This window comes from Pestalotiopsis fici, assembly GCF_000516985.1.
Source record: "Pestalotiopsis fici W106-1 unplaced genomic scaffold PFICI_Scf_7, whole genome shotgun sequence".
NCBI lineage: Eukaryota > Fungi > Ascomycota > Sordariomycetes > Amphisphaeriales > Sporocadaceae > Pestalotiopsis > Pestalotiopsis fici.
This window is the reverse complement of record NW_006917097.1, coordinates 1,735,167-1,757,186: the sequence shown is the minus strand read 5'-3', so window position 1 is coordinate 1,757,186 and position 22,020 is coordinate 1,735,167. Positions and strand designations below refer to the sequence as shown.

Below are 22,020 nucleotides of genomic sequence, written 5' to 3'. Positions count from 1 at the left end.
AAAGCCAAAATGTCTGCCGCCATAGTCTATGAGGGGCAGATGGAGGGCCAAGGTGGTACTTTATTCAAGGACCTCAAGTTTTGGGTCGCGCAGCGCGTTCCTATGCGCCAAACCTGGTTACAGAACATTGAGGTAAATAGACAATGTTCATGCCAACTTACAAGTTCATGCTAAATCAGTGATAGAACAATGGCGGAACTATTACCAAACTCGAGAAGAAGGCTGATTATCTCATTGCCGATCACGCCAGGAAGGATAGCCCAGCTGGCTCATATTCCTGGAAGTGGATTGAAGACTCTGTAAAGAGTGGCCAGCTTATGGACCAGGCTCAGTACGCTATCAAACCTCCCGGAAATGAGACCAGGCCTGTGGGCACGGTAAATCAAAAGACTACGAGAAGAGCCTTTACAAAAGCAGACGATGAACTGCTGTCAAGGTTCGTCACCAGAAAGGAGAAGCAAGGCGTAGCTGTCTCTGGTAACGTCATCTATAAGCAATTTGAAGCAAAGGTATAATGAGCAATCCTAACATGATGGCGAGCAATACTGACTTGAGCAGTATCCGCATCACACATTCCAGTCATGGAGAGACCGCTGGGTTAAAAAGCTGCAATTTTTGGACCGCCCCAACGTCTCGGAGAATGAGCCGTCACTATCGCCACCTCCAGAAACTGCTCCTGTCGCCAGCTCAGCGCCCGCACGACCAACTAGAGGCCCCGGGCCACCCAATGCCAACAGTACTGACCCAAGCCGGAGGAAGAGAAGAGTTCGCTTCACTCCAGATGAAGACAAGTTGCTCCTTCAGTATGTTGATGAGATGAAAAATGCGGGCCACGCTGTCAAAGGAAAGACGATTTACGAAGGCTTGGCTGTGGACGTAAGAGCACCAACCTTGTCTCCCCTCCTTTTTTTTTATGTTGACATGTCTGATGTTTTCTGTAGTTTCCGCAGCATACCGCACAGTCTTGGAGAGATCGGTATTTGAGGTATCTCGCACCGCCAGACGAGCAGGAATCAGTCGAGGAGGAGCCAACTGAGGAGGAAGCAGCGCCTCCCTCTCCTCCTGTGACGAGATCACGCAGGAACGCGCAGAAAGTCGACCAGGCTGATCGTCCTCCACCGAAGCAAGACAGCCGTGTATCCTCAACTCAAAGGAAGACCAGGAACCATACTACTGATGTAGTGGAATCGGACGCGAGAAAGGAAGACATGCCACTGCGAATTCGTCCGAGTATCGAAGAGCCGAGCAACGTTACTCAGACGCCAAACGACAACAGCCCAACGCTTGAGGCATCAAACCAGCACGGACAAGATGAAGCTAGCGCCAGTGACTCTGAGCAACAAGCTGTGCCGCCCGATTCCCCAATGCAAACTCAGCAGGAAATACTCGAGACGTCACTAAAGACAAGAACAGGATTCCACGAATGTCTCGCAGCTTTCAAGGAGGAAAGTTCAGAAGTCAATTACTGGCCGACTATCCAGGGTCGTGCAATCGATCTATGGGACCTTTGGCAATCTGTACAGGCCCAGAAGGTCGAATTTGTAGAACGTGACTGGGAGCGAGTAGCAGAAGATCTGGAATTCGATTGGGTCGCTCTACCAACCGTTACAGATGAGATCAGGCAATGTTACGAATCTCATCTACTTGAGTTCGAGAAGATGGTAGAGAACTTCTTTGCGACATCAGAAAACGGAGAAGACGATACGCAGCAGGAAGTGACTGATTCCCAGGAAGTAGCGCAACCGATGCTGCTGCCGGTCAACACACAATCCGACAGCCACTTCAATTCATCTCCCCCGAAACAGCCGTCTCGCAAGCGTGCGCGTGAAGCGGAAACAGCTATTGCCTCTGGTTTGGCCTATCCGGAGTCGCCTAGGAAACGCACCAAGCTCAGGCGTGACAGTGAGATCCCATCGACGCCGGATGACAAGAATGGAACCGTTCATCTGCGCCAAGCTGCTAGAGGAAAGGCCTCTCCTCAACTTGGGGCCCAACCCGTACTTCCCAGGTCTAGCCATTCACTCATGAGCAAGCTATACTGGAAACAAATCGAAAGGGAAGTGCAAGAACAAATCAAGGAATCGATTGCTCTATCTAGCGCTAGGAAGGCCATGGTTGAGCCAGAGACGCAGGATTTTCAATTTGGAACTCAGGAGATGGATGATTTTGGTGAGGAGTTTTCCGAAGAAGACGGACAAGAGAGAGAAACCCAGCGAGTCACCCCCTCAGAACAACTGCGCAGCGAACTCGACGCAGAAAATCGTCGTCGAACACTGAATCGGGTTTCGCCACTTCCAGATGATGCGGCTGAATCATCTTTCTTGGATAATTACGAGCCTGATTTCTTTGGTGAAATGGACACGCCAGAGCCGAGCTTTGCTCACAGGCCCAATCCTGTACTGTCACGAGTCGCCATGCAACCGCCTAATAAGCGCCGGTCTCTTCCTGCCTCGTTTACAAGGGACAATAGGCCGTCCCCATATGGACGGATGTCAATGCCAGGCCCGGCTCGCATGTCTTCTGGGGCACCTACACCATTCCGGCAGTGGATCTCATCAACCCCTCAACCGCAACAAGCACAAAGACCGGAGTGGACCACATATACTCCACAGCCGCAGCCACCAAGAAGGTCGGAGTGGATGTCAACTCCCCAGCCACAAGCACAGTCAGCCAGAAGAGCGCAGTCCAAGGCTGAAGAGCTGGCCGATGTCGTGGAATATTGGGTCGCTCTGGGTTACTCTCCTGATATCGCTCGTCGCAGCCTGGAAGCAACGACCTGGGAATCAAGTCTAGCTGGTCGGATTATGCAGTTCCTCAAGGATGGCAATGCCATGCCCACAAATTGGGAGGGCGTATGGACACCTCGCGACGATGAGAATCTGATACTCATTGACTCTCCTGGACAGCCAAGGGATGACCGAGAAATCAGGAAACGCGCAAAGGCGGCAGATCGGTTGGTAACGAAGCACGGCGAGCAACGTATGGAACTGAGGCGGAAATGGCTTTACACCAGATCTACCCTATGAGGGTGACTTGAGGCAATTTTGCATATAACTACGGCATACCTAGTGATGGTTGTTTGTTGATACCCTGTTTTTACCGGCCCGTATGGATATAGACATTCAGATTAATTTACTTTGTCAAATTTCTATTCAAGTATTTTCTACGTTCATTGTAGTCGTGGCTTTTAACTCTGTTACATGCTCGGATCTTCAATGGCCACCTTGATTAATCTACATCATTCACATATTAGGAATATGCTATGCTCTCGTAAGAGGCGAGATATCAAGTTTCAAACACAATGTTGATCGTGTCGTACAAAGTACACTGTACGCTGTCAATATTGTTCTTATTATTATACATCGGGTGCTTGCATTACCTACTTCCGCTCGCACCGTCAACTATTCGATAATCATATCAGCTCATGCCAATCAACATTGCACTTTTCATCCCGACGCCGCCTGCCGAGCTGGAGAGAAATTGGAGAAATCGCGTTGCACAGCTGCGGGCTACCGTCGTATTGGTTCGTGATACGACAAGAGGTTTGGAGGACACAGCAGACAGGGCGAACAAGAGAGGACGGGTACACATGCATCGCTGGCTAGATAGAGAAAACGATTGAGCATGCCGTATGGTTCATCCCATGTAGGGTTGCGCAGTCCCAAGTGGAACTCATTTTGGATGAAAGAACGGGACACTACATGTACCTACATGATGCCGTATTCATGTTTCTGTGCGTCTCTCTCACTCCATCTTCCTGTTCGAAGCGATCCGACGATCGAGACACGCCCCTCCCTTTGTTGCAACGTGCGATAATAAATCGTAGTAGTACAAGAATGAAGTGAAATCGGATATCGCCCCTCCCTACTCGGGGAATCATCACCACGCAGAAGCACTCATTGCGCTGCCTTCTGTAAGCTCGAGTAGTCGCGCCATTCGTGACCATAATTAGAGCCTTGCAGCAGCAGGCTGCATACGTGGGTGGGTGGGTTAGAACAGCGCCAAGGTAGTAAGTAGCAGGGCTTTTTGGAGATAAATCGTTCTGCAGGTGTCTTCTATCATGTCACATCCCCAGTGGAGTTCCCCCTATTTGAGAATGAGGGAAGGAATGTGTTTTGTTTCGACGCCGTAGGAATGCATATCACCTGGGCCCTGCGGGCGAAAGAAGGATGTTGCGGCATAATCCGCCCCACGTGTTGTGTAGTAAGTTTCTTGCAAAGACGAAATGTGCCGTCCCGTTTCTGTTTTTCTGCTACCCTCCCGATTTATCGATCTAGCAGATAAATCCTTCGGTTCCGGTAGAAGGGGTCCGGGAAGAAAAAAGGGGAGACATGAGAACGACTTAGTCAGAAAATCCTCTTCCGCCCCTTCTTCTTCCTTCTTCCCCTCGTCCTTTCGCTGGTGATACAGAATTTGAGACATACACGGCTGCGAGAAGTAGGCAAGTCATTGGCCGCCAATCAGATCCTTTCCCCCTCCTCAGGATGATGGTTCAACAACGAAGGCAGTTCAATACTAGACGACAGGTCCGGACGGCAAGCTGACATGGCTGACTGCGTCTTTTTGCTGTGCTGCCACACTAATCCCGTTTTATTGGTTCTCGTGCAACTGCACACACACACTCTCTCTCTCTTACTCTCCGGTCTTGGTTGGCGGATGACACTCTTACTTACTTATTCGCTATGGAAAAGGAGAGGCGGGGTTTGCGAGGTGCCTCGTCCGTCTCTGATTTGTTTCCTAATTTCCAGAAGGAACTGGTGTTGCACCTGATGGCAATGGATGAGGTGATGGGCTCGGCGTAATAGCTCCGAGGCTTAGGTGCACCGTTTTTTTTTTCCCCCCTTGAGACATCAATGGGCGCATCTCAGTATGGTAATTACCGTTTCTTGCTCCTCCGTAATTGAGACATCATGGACATGTGAAAATAAGGGGGAAAAGGTTCGGGTTGGACGTTGAGAATGTCTTGAACAGTCCCATCCCCACGATCACACCAAAGTACCTGTGTAGGTACGCACAGCGGCAGCGGCACTGGGGGGCCAGGGCTGAGGACCGATGATGCGACCGTGGCGGGCTGGAGAGAGGGGCCTGAGGGGCTCGAGGGGTCCTCCGTGTTCCCGAATTACCAGAGCGGCAGAAGTGCAGGACGGGATCGGGAGGATTTCTGATGCGCGCAAAAAATAGCAGGCTCTGTCAAAAGAGCAAGATCAACGGCCATCAGTCACAATGGTTTAGATAGCCCCCCCGGCAGTGCTGTACAGAGGGTGTAAGTAACAGTCTAGCGCACATAGTGGAAGGATGCCAGTTCGCGCATCCAATTGGGGAGCCAAACGACTCCACGACGGGAATGATCCACGGCCGTCAAAGTCGCTATCTACCCCATAGACTCAGCCCATGACTGCTTACCCGCATCATGCATTGCAGCAACGATGAAAATAGCAGTCCATGGTCTCAGCACATAGAAAGATGGGAGACCAAAACGTGGGCTTCCTTTTGGCAGCATGCAAGTCAGACTGCACAAATCCGGCGCTGCACGAGTATGTAGAACAGTAAAAAAGATGATTAGGACTTATCTGGACCGACGATTATGGCACGGGTGTCGGCCACAGACGACGGCAGCCATGTCAGCCCTGCCCGCTGCTGCTGCTGCTCGCTATCGCTCACAGTACGACGATTCCATCTTTAGCAGCAGCTACTGCACGCACTCTATCTATTCCGAACCCACACAAAGAAAAGGTGTGGGAAGATCTTTGCGCGCTCCGCTGCCCCAATTAGGGAACCCCCTTTGTCTCCTCTTTAACGTCCCTCCACGGGCAACGAGATCCGTGCCTCCAAGCCTCGTGGACGGGTGCGGAGGGTCTCCTCCAAGCCGTGCGCGGGTGTAGGTGTGATCACGGGCAAAGCAATCACCTACCGAAAGTGCTCACGTCTGTGATTGGGTCCCTAGGCGCTCAATGGACCCCAACATGACGATTGTCTTTCTTTCCGCTTCATACTTTCTAGATGCCATGTTCTCTGAGAAAGAAGAAGAAGAAAGTAGGTGCAGGTATCTATTTTTGTTTGGGGCTGCGTGGAGAGGTGTGATTGAGAAAACAAATGCAACTTGGTGCGTCGCTAAACATCAACATAAACTGGACTTGTGACTCAATCTCAAGGTATACAGAGTATGGTTCCGACCAAACACAAATACAATAGTGTCTTTGATCAGCTAGGGGGATATGCAAGGGACGAAAGGCAAAAAAGATAGAGGAAAGTTTGCTCCAACAAGGGAAGGCCGCCGCTTCGATTAATTGGATACAAGGGTTGACTGCCACCAATATGGACGGTGGCCTGCTAAGAACAGGGAGGGCAAATTCAATTCATCCTCTGCACCGTGAACTTTTGTTCAGCCACCGGAAAAGGACCTTTGTAGGGGGTCCTTGGCAAAAGACGACCACCCACATGGGAACCTTGGAGGAAGGATTTGGGGGCTGTTGGATCGTTTTCTTTGTTTTCACACCCCCCCTCTTACCACTGGGTATAGGAGAGAGATTGCCCATAGTGGTGGTGTGGTGAACCAGCCACAAATTGCACAGTATGCGATACTCTTCATCCCAAAAGGCAGGGAGGATTGTGTTTGTCGTTTGAAAAGATGACTTTTTACCGGTCAATAATCAACCGATGGATGGAGATCAGTATCCCGCCTTCTGTGCCTCGCATGTATGTAGTCAGCTATACCTATGCCTTGGAAAGATGACATGCATACGTGAAAAGCAGCAAAATGCAAGTAAGCTCCCTTCAATAGAAAATGACGCAGTCTTGTGCCAACAAGATGCATGATGGTAATTGCAAAGAATGGTCATTGTAGTAGAGTGCCAGCGCAAGCAAGATGGGGGAAGAACAAACACCATCCCATGTTGCTTCCAGACTTTTTCGATGCGCGATCTTACATGCGGCTCAGCTAGAGAGCGGAGCCGTGCTCGATCAGCGAATGAGTTGCAAAAATGCGTCTCAGCCCAGCGTCCGTGAGCGGCATGAAAGGCTGCCGGGGATCGTCAAGAGGCCAAAACGCCCCTGACTGATGCTCCAACTGATGAGCCCCAAAGCGCAACTAAAAAGAAAAAAAAAGACATCAGGGAAAAAAGAGCCAAAAGACTCATGGAGCCGTGGAATCTGAATCCTGGTAACTTGATATCCCCGCCAGGTGTTCGTTTTGTTTGGTTGTACCAACATGTACGACAAGATAAGAGAGAAATGATATACACAGGCTCACAGTTGCGTGTCCTCTCTGCCAATATCATTGCTCGAGAGGCCCGATGGGAAATCCCTGGTTATATCGCATCACTCTGGCAAGTGTGAGTCGCTGATCCAGATGAACTATACCCTCCTGAGCCTCCCCCCTTCGTGCTGCATAAAAAGAAACGAAGAAAATGATATATATTGTCAGCTGTCAAGATAAAAGAAAAACAATAGCAGTAGATTCAGAATTTCTTTCTTTCGTTCTGCTGAAGTTTTGTGTAGCTGGAGGCTGAGACAACGAGGGAAGGTGTGAGCATAAACCAATCTTAATGAACCCGGGAAAGTGGCATGTAGTACAGTGAAGGGGGGGTGGTACCGTTGAAATTAGCCAGTCTTGAAAATCTGACAGGAGTGGAATGCCGACAGGGTTTCAATAGTCAACAATAATATTTGAGAAGGGACAATAATAACAGAAAAAAATTTTTACACAAACCCTGACACTCACCTAGGTCTAGAGATAATAGGAGGGGACAGGGAAAACGAGAAAGAAAAAAAAGGGAAGCACAGAAGAGAAGATTGAGAGGTATTGGCAGAATGATTGAGGAAGGCCGCGAGTTACCCCCCCTTTAGACAAGTGCCCAACGCAGAAACCCATAACTGCATGGGAGATTTGGAGGAGCAGCCAAAAACCACCCATACATAGTACTTGAACTGGCATGACATGGCCTGACCTCCATCTCACCTCACTTGTACCGGCTGCATGGTCAGGCCGCTACTCGGTGATGGATATAGGGCATCCATACATTGAAGAATGTAAACCACTGGTTGCAGACAGAGATGGAAAAATAATCCGCGGCAAGTCACCGAAAAAGGCGAGGGAATCAAAACAAAAAAAATGCAAGATGCGATGCAGTCGTATTGTCATGGGAATTGGGTTTGATGCCCAAAGGTAGGAGGGGAACAGGCGGGGTTGTAAGTGAGCGTATGGGTAGAAGGGGTCCTTCGGCAGTCCAGTCTCACCCACAATCTGGGTGCTGCCCACCGAAGAAAAAAAAATTAAACTTTGTGGACTGAGAAATCTTGGCAAACCCACAAGGAGCCCCTCTTGTGTATACTACAGAGTAGGCAGTAATCTATAACATAGTATCACGTATGGAAAATATTCACGTGTGAACGATAAGTTCAGCCTTGCATGAAGGACTATGTACTGTAAGTGTTATTATCATTTTGTTTATTTCATTTTGCATTCTAGTAGATTATTGACCCTGTAAACCGACCAAATCATTGCAAAGCACACGCTGATACCAATTCAAAATTTACAACCCATCATCAAACTGTTCAAATTTCAAGTCAGGACAAGAAAACATATAGTAGTAAATCTCAATTTCATCCAACTACACTTTGGACTCCGTGGTAGATCGTTAACCTACACGGGCCGCAGTAGCAGGAACAACGCCTCGCAAATCCACCCTTCCCATTGATTGCTACCATTCCTGTCCATCTTTGCAACTGTCATCGTGGACAGCCAAACCCATTAGCCGTATTCTCGGTAAATCCTTCGCCTCCCTGCCCATAAATCAGACGACTACGTGATCCTCTCTCCTGACACCTAAACTTTTGCATCGTACTTCTCCCTCTTACACAGCAGGCCTGGGTGCTTTCTCCAGCACGTCGACGATAAAACAGTGCGCAATCGTCCCCTGCTCTCTCCTCTGCCAGAAAGGGTATCTTTAAAGAAAAGCTGAAACAAAAAAATTCCGGTTCTTTTTCCACTGATGCATGCTCGGGGTCGCCCCCAAATATTCTGGATGCAGCAGGTCGATGAATATAAAAAGTCCCCAAAAGAAACACGGCATATCCCTGGTATCATGCGCATCGCAAGTCCTGTTAAGGCATGACCATACTCCGTAGGAAAAATGACCCCTAGTGTACAAGATGGGTCGTCCATTGGTTTTCCAGTGGCTGTCCCATTGGCATTCCCAGTGGCTCTCCATGGGTTGTTGCTGTTTTGTTTTTGTTTTTTTGTGGATTTTGAGTTGTCTTGTTGTGTATCATCATGCAAATCCTCGGGGCACCAGGGCGTCCACGCGGAGATGAAGAGATGGAACAAAAGAAAATTAAAAAAGAAAATAGAAAGAAAGATCCGGGGTTCTTTTGGGTGTCCTTCTATTGTGTGGGATATTTCAGAATTTCGGTGCAGTTAGCATCAAAGCGCAGGTTCCATAATCTGGTCTGTGTCATGAAGCGTTCAACCTTCTCAAATTCCCGGCCCACGGTGAAGAGCGTCTCCACGAATTGGCTGCCAGATCCTTTTCCTAGGCTGCCGCCGTCTCTATCACCGGCCTCCAACATGGGCGCCTCGCACCTTTTGAGGATTGCGCGAAGCTTGTCCTGGAGACGTTCGCCCGATACAATGAAGTCATCCAGAAGTTCCTTGTTTGCGGTCCGGCGGACTTTCTTGATAGCTTCCTCGGCTCGCTTGATCTTGCCAGAGAGCTGAATGAGACTAAGCCAAAGATCACCAGCAACGTTCGCAAGTGGGGATCCGGCTGAGTGGCAGCAAACAGTCCAGTCGTAAATCCATTTGCCGAGAGAATTGGAATCAAAAACGCTGCCGAGCAGCATGATTGGTTCCTCCGTTGGATCCCAGTGCTTCAAGGAGTACCCGAGTGGAATTCCGTGCTTCTCGGCATCCTGGCGTGTGGCCGCCCGTGGCTTTGGCGGGTGCGTCTGGCTTTGGCGAGCTCGCTCAGGCTTGACAGTCTGGGGTCGCTGAAGGGGAACAGTTCCAGAGGCGCGGCGGGAATGTGAGACGCGCGTGGCCGAGCGCTGAATGGGTTCATCGTAGTAGACATGTCCGTGAACATCATAGTATTGACCTTGATAACCCTGCTTGTAGTAATGGTAATCAGTGCCATATCCCGCAGCAGCATTATTATAGTACTCGTGATATCTACGACCCCTCGACTGCGCCGGCAACACATACGTGACGCCATCAACCTCTACAATCTCGTCCTCGTCGGAATCCCCATACGAGGTCCGATAGTATGAGTAAGAGCTGCGGCGCTCGCGCTTTGGTGTTTGATGATGCGAATGCTTTGGCTTTGAGAAACTGTGCTTTCGCGAACTCACTCTAGGGCTGGGGCCAGCGTCGGCTTGGGTGCCATATTCGCCTTTGCTATTGTACCTGGGCGAAGCATAGACACTACTGCTGACATTTCGGTGGTGAGAGTGAGCCGCGGTCTGCGGTCGCTGAGGGGGGATGCCCGAGAATCTCGGGTTGTGCATTGGCGACGGCGTTGGCGATGGAGTATACTGATCTCCGTAGTAGTAGGAGGCCATCTTGTTGATTCTTTCACACGATGTCCCCGATTCGTGTGGCTGCAAAGAAATAAGACGTCCCCTATCGACACGCAGGTCGATGCCGTAGAGTTCTGGTCGATTTCTTCTTCTTTCTTATCTCGCTTGTGTAAGTTTCCAATGAGCGCCTGTGTCGTAACGCTGGAGGGAGTGACACCCGTCACCTTGGTATGTGGTCGGTAAGAGGAGGAGAGGAAAATGTTGATCGACGCGAAAACATGTCAAGGTTTTGTGGTGAAAATCTCCAAGAGAGAAGGTATCAAAGCCGCGCAGTATTTACGGCTTCGATATTATAGTTTGCTGGAATCTGCTGGACGCTTCCGGATCCAGAGTGTTGGTGTGATGAAAAAGGCGTGACTAATCGGTGATTCGAAGTTGGTAGAGCAAGTGATTTGGCAACAATGCCTTGGAAGAGAGAGGAGGGAAAACACACAAGTGTGTGTTAATTGGGCCTTTGGAAGACTAAATAGTAGACTTTTTTTTTTCTTGGGATGTTTTTCTTCGAGGAGGGACGCGGTCGGGCTGGTCTGGGAAACCTGGCCTAACACCAACAAACCCCCCAAAGCAGGGATACCAGGGCCAAAGGGTGCCCAAAGAACGTGGGTAGATTTTGGCTGCTCTTATTTAGTGCCAGTCCCGCTCCTACTAGCGTAATGGAGGGGGCGTGTGAGGTACGTACCTGCTACTATGTAGAAGAGCCTAGAAGGGGGCGGGTCGGTTGGTAATCACACCCCTCCCAGAATTCCCCCCAGCCACACAGTTTTCCCTACTGTACAGACTGGTGGTTTCTTTTTTGTAGGACCAGTGAATGCGCCAATCCCAGCGCCCGTATTGGAGTATTGCAGTTATGAATCTTGCTGAGAAGGCTGACGATTCCTGGAGCGACTATTTCATTCGTTGTTGCACTGCGAGTTCAGCTTGTGCGGCTCTGGCATTTGCTGACTCTGTGTTCGTGTAGTACACAACTTCTGAAAATAGAGGAGAATAATTTGGTTGGTAGAGAGCGAGGTAGATGACGAGAATACCGAATTTTCCAGTAAGGCGACACTCGGAGAGGGTTGCTGGAATTTTCTTCTTCCTTTTTCCTTTGTATGGATATTCCTTCGTCTCCGAGATAGAGTGACGCCGCCAAAGACAGCACGGTCTCCCAGCCTTGGTCACTCGACTATTTTCTTTCTTCTGGCTGCTTCTATTGTCGTTGTAAGATTCCCATGTCCGCGTCGGTGATGGCGATATTCAAAATTGCCAGATCCTGGGAATTTGATGTGACTTTTCGAGGCAAACTAGGGCAGCTGGCTAGGGTCTCCTTGGAACGTTCAGGGTCTCCCCAATGTGCTAAGGTAGAAGCTCGTCGCTGGAAGATTGGTCCCAAGGACTAACCGAAATAACGTCGCGCCAAAATCGGTACGATGCTACCATGAGGGCCCGGCCACCGGGAGGCTCGAGAACAACGCGTTAGGGGCGAAAATTTTTTCTTCTCGTTCATTTGTTCAGGGGCCGGTTTTGTCGATTTGTTTTTGCGGACGTCAGTGGCCCATCGGCAAGTGGTCCCTTCTTGCGCTTCTAGTGTAATGTAGAGGATTTCCAGGTCCGGGGGGTCGTTCGTGCCGGGCGCAAGTTCCTGACGATGATGATGATGGAGACAAGACGATGGAGCGGGTACGAGAGGGGCGCTGGATCCTGAGAACGGATACTAGATCATAGATCCGCCTGGCCTTTTTCCTTCTGCCTCTTCCAGAATGGCAACTTGCCTGTGGAGTCAAGAAAATAATGGTCAAGTTGAATTCATTTGCAACCGCAATCGCACTTCTAGTATGATGGCGATTTAGATAAGCTTGTGGCACTGTCGCTCGTTTGACAACCACTTGCTCACATGTAATAAAACAAACAAGGCCGGTGCTGACTAGCTGCCACAATTGTATTGCGTCCTTTCGCGGGTACTGCCTCGGAATGATTGATGATTGGGTTCAATATGCAAAGAGCCGTACGAGTAATAATTTGACGCCTGGGGTCCTGGAGCTTTCGAGCCTCGTATGGTCTCACCGGAAGTACTCCTTACAGAGTAGTACTTTGCCCGCAGTAGTTGTCCTCAAGGAGTCGAGAAAATGATCTTCAACGCAAACGATAGAGTTGCATGAAAGAGAAATCATTCATCCCAAGTGCTGCTGGTGGTGTAAAATACCAGGCATATGGGACAATGACGACGATTGATCAATGCGAAGGCGGGGAAACCGAGCGCAAGTCATGAGTCCCAAGCACAGCAGGTGCAAAGGGCAGGGGGTGGAGCATGGACAACTGATGGAGATGGCCGCTCTGAAGGAGGTGGTTTATTATATTGAGAAGAGAGAGAAAAAGGTGGTCAGTTCGAGGAAGTCAAACGTCGAACCCCTCCCGCCGTGTTCACGCAACTTGCCGCAACTACCACCACCATACATATATACATACATGTATGTATGCACGATCTATGAACTAGCCGTGAGTTCAACTAAGACTCACCGGGAGGTACATTATCTATCTACCTACAGTGAGCGATATTATAATAGCTACTACTACCTCACCATTGCCCCCATGTTCACACCACGTTATCAATTCCAGGTAACAAGATCGGTGCGCGGCCATGGAATCTGTGAACCTGTGTGAACGGTGGTTGGTCAGAGAAGCCACACCATCACCATTCTCAACGACCCTGGTAGGAACAGTCCCGAGACTGAGAACGTGCGTGGTCAGGATTCTGTTTCTGCTCCTGCTGCTTCCGTGTTACACCCTACGTAACGTGAGCAGGACGAACGTGGTGAAGGGCTCCGACCAGCAGGGATTGATTCCCACCACCCACTATTACCGGTCAGTCTTTTTCATTATCTTGGACCATGACCATCGAGAAGACGCCACCAAGCCACTGTTCTTGCAATGTCCAGCGCTTGCATCGTCATTGCGATTGATTGCTGATTGCTGGGCACATCTTTTGTCCCCTGTCTATCCAAAAGGCTAGCCTGCATTGTAGGCGCTCTGACCCTGCGAACGAGCTATGTGCGAATGGTTCACCCAGGCGCATAAGTTCCTGATGATGGACGGTCATCTGCATCACACACATTGCGGGGTACAAGACGGTTGCTGCATGTCAGAGGCCACCACCGTGGTAAGTACATGATCAGAGTGTACATGACTCTTTATCTTGCTTCCCCTCTTTGTCAAGTGTGAACAGTATAACTAGGAAAGGCAAAGATTCACAGGGGGTGGTTGGGAAACAGCCAGTGATATCTCCCAGCCGCGGCATTGCCATCAAGTGTAGCATGTACTAGAAGAGTAACATTGAAGACTTTCATTAGCCCTTCCACTGCTTGCTTGAGCAGAAGGGTATGATTGATCAATGGACCACAGTCAAAATTCCATCGTTGATAGCTTGATCTTCCCCTCCCTCGAATCGCCACCTGCTGCTGGAGGTTTGTTCGCCTACTGCTTACCTTGTGGTCAGCAAAATGATCGGGTAGCGTGAATTGAAAGCGCTGTTGCTTCAACGTTTCCAAATGAATGTGGTTGCAATTGGCCGGCCTACTCGGCCTAGGTCCGGGTCTAGTTGATATGTCTCGGCTGTTGAGCTGCCTCCAGAACAAATGGAAGGAGGCGGCAGTTTTTTTTTAAGTTCAAACGTCTTTTTTTTCCCGATCGTTCCTCGCTTTAAGGTTGTTGGTAATAGCAAACAAGGCCGCTTCTACTTTCAAAGTGTAAAATGCCCACCCAGATCTCCAAAGAAGATTGCGTGTGCCTCCTGGATTTAGGCGCAAGGTTTGTCGATAGATCCCTCCATGAAAGTATGTTGAAGCGATTCATTACATGTAATTCATGTACGAGCCTTACTCGAGCCATGGCGCCGCTCTACTTGGATTATACTACAGACTAGATGCTGCATTTCAGTTCCGGACTGTCTAGGACTATCATAACTATGTACGGCTGCTACTAATGCATAGACGCGGCTCCGAGACAGCCAAAAGCTTCTAGCGGATTGTCTACGGCCCTGTCGTCCTTCTGTAAACCTGGGGATAAACGCAGGGCTCCCGTCTAGCCGTAGGCCGATAGCTCAAACGCCGGCCGTTCTAACCAGTCGAGCCCGTCGATCTGCCAATTTCCCACGCGACGATGCGACAGCTTGCATATGAGCCCCATACAGTACGTCGCAGACTGTCCCCCGGGGCTTGATCCAATTGACCATGAGGTTTGCAGGCTATCCATGGTCGCGGACGCCAACTTCCAATAGCAAATTCCAGGGTGTAAGGAAACCAAGCTACCGCTATAAAACCACAACCACGGGTCGCCCCAGTGGTCAAAACCCCGGTCGTCACGCTCTCTCACCATGTCTCTTTCCTGCATCATTACGGAGTCAACTCACACGAGCCTTGGTACGGCCATGCGGGCCCAGAATAGTGTACTGCAAAAACTGCACCTGTATGCCCATTACGGACATACAGGTTAAATGTACGCGGACCTCATGGCACGCTAATATTCGCTTGGAACCTTGATCTCCAGCACGAGAACGAAGGGGGGAACAACAAAAGAACTGCGGCATAGCCCTCCCCAGCAAAACCAGCCAAGCGGCCTCGAGCAGTCATGTACTCACACTCCTCTCACCTTGGCACACCTTGACGGGACGAGTGCCTAGGGGGTAGTCCCCCGAGATCCCGCCGCCCATTTCCTCCCCTGGCGCATTGCCGCAAGGCCCTTGTTCCGCCGCCTGTAAAGCTCCTGTCTATCACTGCATTTCATTTCGTTTGGCTGGCAGAATTTTTCTAGCTTCTAAATCACGGCCCGGGGGTGCAGGCGACTCTACTCTGTTCCATGCTCTTGTTGAGGGAGGCAGCCCGGGGGGGCGTGTATCTCTGTTTTTTTCTGTGGGCACTGGACTGGCATTATTCTCGTCATCGGCCATGGCTCTCTGCTGAGCTGAGTGAGTGACTCATACGAGAAGCCTTCTTCTCCTCCTCCTTCTTCCACTCTCCTTCTCCGTCCTGCTGCCAGCCAGCCAGCTTGTGAAGGAACAAGGGATAAATGGCCAATGTATGCCTTAAGCCCTGGCGCCAATTCGACCTTTTGCTGCAATGATGTCCAACATGTGTGAACTGGAGGGCCTGGCCAAAGCTGAATGGCTCAGACTAGCCACTGACAAGTGCGTTACTTGACCCGCCGTGAATCCGATTGGGAGCCGGGGAATCTCCATTGCTGCACTTGGCTGCATCTCCCATGCCCGCAACCAAAGGATCTCGCTAGAATCGCTATGATGGGGGCCGCTAGTTGTCAATCCCTAACCCAGTTCACCCACTCAGTTGCTAGTTACGCTGCCCACTTACACACACCGACCGGAGCCATCACCACTCAGGATAATAACAACAACAACACAGACAAGCCCTCACCCACGATCGGATGGCCATAACGGACAGTCCGCCGCAATTGTTCTCCACGCTGTCGTCAATCATCCCCAACTCACCGACTCTTTCAATCGTGATGCTCCAACGGCTTCCATGACAACGAAAAGTCGGCGATGCCCATGCTACTGCGCCGCCTGCATTTACATGACAGTTTCTTCGTGCCTTACAATATGTACATGCAGATTATTAGGTGTGACGAGACGCCGGGAATGTCGCAACTGCCATTTCTTTTTGGCCCAACTAATAGCACACACTTATGATTACACCCTTGACGGACCTAGTACTGACGTAGCATCGCGCAAACCAACAAGTTCGGAAATGGGCGACGATGATAATTATATCTGCTGACAAGATCTGCATGGAAGAAGATTTTTCTCTCATGACTCTCTTTCGAGAAGGTACCCGGAAAACCACCCCCAAATACCAGAATCCTTCCCGGCGGATCTAGAGACAAAACGTGCCGCTTTTCTAGTTGGGTTGCAGAGGAGGAATGAATCAACTGCTTACCGCCGAACGACACCTTGAGAATGTGGCGCATGTTTCAAAAAAAAAAAAAAATCACACCGTATCATTGTGTTCATAATGAGCGATTGCTTTTGCAATCATAGTCCTCCCTGGCTAATCGAGAAAAGAAAAAATTCCGATGCTTTTACTCATCCCCATGATTCTTTCAGGTGGGAGGGTGGGCTTTCTGATTGTCATTCACACCAACAGCACCTCGGTGAGCCAACCAAATCAACCCGGTGTCAACTCGTCTTGGAGGGTTGGATGATTGGTACGCCATGATGATTGAAAATGGCCAAAAATACCAATCCCCCGATCCCTCCTGTGTAGTAATAGTAATCCATGCCATATTCAGCGCTCACCTGGCCCTCCACGTCCGCGACAGACGAGAAGATGATTTGTGCATTCGATTTTTGCCAGTTATCATGGGCCATATTGGGGGGTGTGTAGAATTAGGTACAGGGCGGCCTATAGTAGTTGTTAATGACCTGAGCAATATTCTTGTCACTTGCGCCCGCTAGGTATCCGTGACACGATGACGATTACCCCTCGAACGTCTTCTGGTGGCAGGTCGTCGTCGACAAACAGAAATTCCCATTCTCTCTCCCTCTTTCTCTCTTTTCACTTGGTATCTATCTGCACATCATCCGACCTCCACAGTCTGTGCCCTCATTGGGACAATTCTTCTATCAGCCAGCAACGCACTCGACAATGGCTACTATGACGCAAAATCCTGCTGTAAATGCGTTTCATGCCGGTACCCAATGGATCAAGTCTCTGAGGACCCCTCGTCGTCCGCGGTCCAACATCCGCCCGCATCATCCGCACTAGGCTCTGATGTGAGGGTGCGCACATACACACATGCACACATGCACACCTCAAGTGCCGCTGGTATTGGGTGTAGAGAAATCGTGAACAACGAATGCTTTTACTAGATGAGCCCTCCATTTCCCCGTTCTTTAGTCAGGACTCGACCCAACGCTCTGGGTTGACGTGTCAAACCTTGCCGCAGCAGTCAGTCAGTCAGTCAGTCAGTCACTGCATCTACCTATAGGAGTCCCCTTGCATGTGATAGGCCCTCGACCTGACTGACCTGTGTTACGCTGCCACGCACTCCCCAATAGATACCTAGGTATACAGCCCATGATGAGCGATTTTGATGTAATGACCAACACTTGCCCTCTCTTTGCACAGCTTTGCATCATCTGATTTGGTTTGCTGCCAATGTCCAGACGCATTTGTCACTTTTTTTTTTCTTCTCTGTCCTCGTCACAATCGTGCCTGTGAGAATCAGGGCTGCATCGAAAGAGTCATTGACGGCGAGCCAGTTCTACGTGCAAAAGCCAACGCAGCGTGACCGAGGACTCCGGGCGCATATGGGGAAATAGTCCGGTAAATTGTTCTGATATTAGGCGAATCACCGGCATTCGTGCTCTTTTTGTAACGCGGCGGTGCGGATTTAAGCAAAAACAAGTTTTCCAAGGTATCCATGAGTTGCAAGCTGCCAATGTAGAGTTGATCACTGTTTTCGCCTTGTCTAGTATGAGTCATCCTAGCTCTCCAAGAAAGCCGATTCGCGGGTGCAGGCAGGTTCAACCTCTCCCGAGCCCGCGATGGACCGGACATGAATGTAGAATCGCCACCGAAAAAAGAGAACTTCACTCATGGATACTTGAATAGGCTCCCTCCCGCCATGACGACGACTACTATTCGTGACTTGCTGGAAACCACAGCAAAATGGTCGGGAGCCCGGAAAGTTTCATTCAAACAAATGTCCAGCACATCCGTGAATGTTCATACCGAAAATGGTCTGCCCAACGCAAACAGGCAGCAATGTCGCATCTCGCATAAGAAAACCTTGGATTGTGTGTGTTTTAGACGCCGACGATTCTTAGACTTTTCGGCCAATGCACAGTCGCAGTCAGATTATCAACCACATTATTGGGCAAGTTTCCCGTCGCCTCACAATTTCCCCCCTTTGCCTACTACCCCGGTTCCATCAGAGTTATTGGTTCGCCCGCAGCCTCGCCGAAAGCTCTTTTCATCCCTGTGTGAAAGGTGCCTCTCCGGTCTCTTTTGATATCTCATTGGGGGCCGTAAACATCTTCACTTCCTTGGGGCGCACGTAATCATAGTGGCCTGATGCAGTCATGGCCTCCGCTATGCTCACGGCTATTCACCCGGGGGAAGAGGCAACAAAGATGATCTGCACTACAGCCACGCCTCTATATGCCCAGGACGAGGTGGGTGACTCATTGCTTTTGCGCACTGGGTAAGAAGGCAAAGCGATTACACTCTATATGGCACAAAGATGAGCATGTGACTTGGTGTATATGCCGCGTGGCTGGTGAATATCTACCCACTCTGTAAACAAACAATAACAGAAAGTCCTCGCATGGTCATCTGCACAAGGGAGAACAGTCCGGGAGAGCGTGAGTTTGTGATCATTACTGTAGCCACTTGTATCGTTTGTCAAGCTCTACATCTCCTTGGCCCAATCTAGAGCACGACGGTGACCTGGATATTAGACACATTGTTTTTGCCACGGGATAATGACGCGTCCCTATTTTGATTTCATGCCGTCTCTCTATTTTCTTGTTTTGGCTTCCTTTCCCGGTGGTGCTATAAGGACGATACGTCAACATGCCAACATGGGCCAAAAGTTCTTGCTGTATGTGATGAATTGAATGACTGCCTAGCCACGAGGTTAGGTCTTTTCCTGTCCGACTACATCTTCAATGTACTTCAAGATCTAGACAGATGGCTCCTATGCAAATCTGGCTCAAAGGCCCAAAGACTGCTGTACCAATGCATACTCGATCTCATGTCCACAACGTGTGCGTCTCCAAGCTGCTGGAAGCATATCATTATTTCGCAATGGAAGCAGGTGCTCACTTGACATGGCCTAGAACTTGGTTGCTGACTAGTTCCTGATATTGTTCAGTCACTGGAAACTGTGGCATTTGATTAGCCATTGCGATATGATTTCTTCTCTTCTTTTGGAAGCCTCTTGCTTTTATGACCTACTTTAGGGCAAATGAACCAGTTCTACCCTCCTTATATGTTATTGAAGGAGGTATGGTACTTCATATAGGGTCACTGGCCTCCTCTCGATTTGCTTAAGGCTCCTCATTCTCTTGTACTGAGTACAAACTTGAAAATACGGCTTGCTGAATGTAATAATTTCAAGCTATTAACGGTTCGTCTGGCTAATTTGTGGATGAGAAACGAAAAGCAATTTCAGGCAATATCGACAATACTAGAAGATTTCATATTCAATGCACCCTTCATCCACCCCAGAGTATACCTGGAATCTTATTTCCAATAATCGCAAAATATTACAAGCAGCGGTTTTCAACTTTATGTCGATACACTGAGGGCTTCAGAGAGCATTTGGAGTCCTCCAAGGGTTGCTGATGTCCTGAGTTACCGGAGCGCGAAGGTGCTGTCTCCAGGGTCTTTCTAGGATAGACTGACAAGACCTATGACTTTGGGACACAAGGAGACCCTTATTAATCTATGAATGACCAAACCTCGAACCAGTGTAAAATCAAATACAAGGTTCACCATGTGTGATTTGTTCCTAAATGCTTTCCAATAATAGTGGCTTGTTCACTGGCGTCTTGGAAATCGCGCAGCTCTTGAATTGGCAAGGTTGAGGTTGGCCATCCCTTTCGAAGTAGATACAATATCCGAGTCTTGACGGACTGGTTCGACAGAACATGTTTGTATGGTGATCCCGAGCGAAACGGGGAACTACTCATTCGTCACCCTGCTATTGCTTTCAATAAAACGGCCGATGGCCTACACTTGATATTATTATTGTCCAAAGACCACCGGCCTATCGTATAGAGTTAGTATCTCGAGGCCACGTCAAATATCTGTTCGTAATTGGCCAAGGATCTTATCAAAGTACCTAAAGTCATCATTAATTGAAGCAGTGCCAGAATTGCCGATAGTCATATCTTTTCGAGAGCATTATATATAAGAGGGTCAACAAGAGAATACTTCAATAAAGGAAAATTTATTGTAAAGACTGTAAGCAATTCGGGGTATCATCTGGCTTTACGCCATGTGCTCGCTTCTACTACTGAAACGGCTAATAAGCAAATAACACTTTTTTTTCGGTCTTCTTCCCTCGTATCTATTTCTCCATGTTCTTTTCCAGGTCCCGAATTATACCTACGGCATCTCGGCGACCAAGTTCGGATAGCTCGTACTGAGAGTCATTGTGCTCTGGGACATTGTGGAGGTGGTGTAAATCCGTGCCGGAGTCGTCCAGTCGCGCCCAGTCTCTATCGTCCCTTACTCTCGAGCCGCGGACAGAGTACGGAGGCGGCTTGCCCGTCTGTGAGTAAACGCTGTGCTTTCTTTGCATTCCTCGATTTGTTGTAGGGATTTGTGAGGGTCCTACGGCGGTACTTCGTACGGTGCTTCCAAGCCACCCTTTGAAGAATTGTCGCAGCATGGGTAAGGATCCGGCGATTAGGCCAATTCCACCTTCGAGGACAGACCAGAGGACAATGTTGCCGACCTTGTCTGTTCCAACCCGAGTTAGTCTTCATTATCTGGTAACATGCCGAAGTCAGTCACTTACAAAGAAAGTCTCCCAGCTCGTTGTAGTACCTCAGGTACGGAATTCGGATAATCGTTGACAGCGACGCCAATGAACCCAATGCCAGCACGATGCCAACAGAGAGCTTGACATTTCTCTTCATCTGCGCGTTCCAGAGGATACAGGCAGGAATGATGGCACATGCCCAATCCGTGACGATGGCGCCAGCCGAGATGGTATAGTTGAGAATAACTACCGTGCTTCGAGGAGCGCATTGGCCGCCGCCTTCCCACTGTGCCGTGATGGGACGACAGACGGAAAGCATACCGATGAAACCGACGAGTCCGACGGCTGTGGATAGCGCTATTGTGACGTAGAGTGCCCATCGATGCGCACGTTGGATGGCGATTCGCAACATTGTGATACAGATGCTGTTCTTGATAAAGACCAGGGATACCATGTAAAAGAGCTGCCATATCCATACATACTGCAGACCCATTAGCACAATACCTGCAGAAGAAACGAGGGCTCGATTCTCACCTTCAGGCCAATGATCTCCATATCATCATCAACTAAATCGGTCGGAGAGCCCAATCCTTGAAACGTGTCATACGAAGCCATGCCAGCAGCCACCAGGAACAAAGCCAAGCCAGTGGCCATTAGATAGTCATCCCAGCCTAGTATATTCGCCCGGCCTCGGATCCATAACCTGAGAGATACCACGCCCAGCGACGTGATGCCAAAGAATATCGACAAGGCCAAGATGACAGCCGAGAGACCTTGCGGCATCATGTAGGCCGCCTTTTGGCCGTCGGTATCCTCATTTGCTGATCCTCCCATAATTCCTCCTTCTGGCGGACGGTTCGAATCATCCATTCGGTGATCAAGAAAGTTGCTCGTATACGATGGTGTGGCTGGTTATGCCAGATTAAATGGTCGACCACTTTAATTCAACATAAGAAAAGACGA

General features: G+C 49.5%; 3 protein-coding genes across 3 annotated transcripts; 1 reads left to right on the top strand and 2 right to left on the bottom strand.

Moving 5' to 3' along the window:
- Positions 1-9: 9 nt before the first annotated feature.
- PFICI_10176 (uncharacterized protein) lies at positions 10-3,026 on the top strand (the record flags this gene model as incomplete). The annotated part of the gene is made up of 4 exons (XM_007838757.1): positions 10-132; positions 186-509; positions 559-876; positions 942-3,026. 4 exons carry the CDS (start codon positions 10-12, stop codon positions 3,024-3,026), a joined length of 2,850 nt encoding a protein of 949 aa, XP_007836948.1.
- Positions 3,027-9,381: 6,355 nt separating this feature from the next.
- On the bottom strand, positions 9,382-10,557 carry PFICI_10175 (uncharacterized protein; the record flags this gene model as incomplete). Its single annotated transcript, XM_007838756.1, has 1 exon — positions 9,382-10,557. The coding sequence occupies one exon, from the start codon at positions 10,555-10,557 to the stop codon at positions 9,382-9,384; it is 1,176 nt and encodes a 391-aa protein (XP_007836947.1).
- A 10,083-nt stretch (positions 10,558-20,640) lies between these two features.
- PFICI_10174 (uncharacterized protein) lies at positions 20,641-21,891 on the bottom strand (the record flags this gene model as incomplete). Its single annotated transcript, XM_007838755.1, has 3 exons — positions 20,641-21,035; positions 21,094-21,538; positions 21,592-21,891. The coding sequence occupies 3 exons, from the start codon at positions 21,889-21,891 to the stop codon at positions 20,641-20,643; spliced, it is 1,140 nt and encodes a 379-aa protein (XP_007836946.1).
- Between the last annotated feature and the right edge of the window lie 129 nt (positions 21,892-22,020).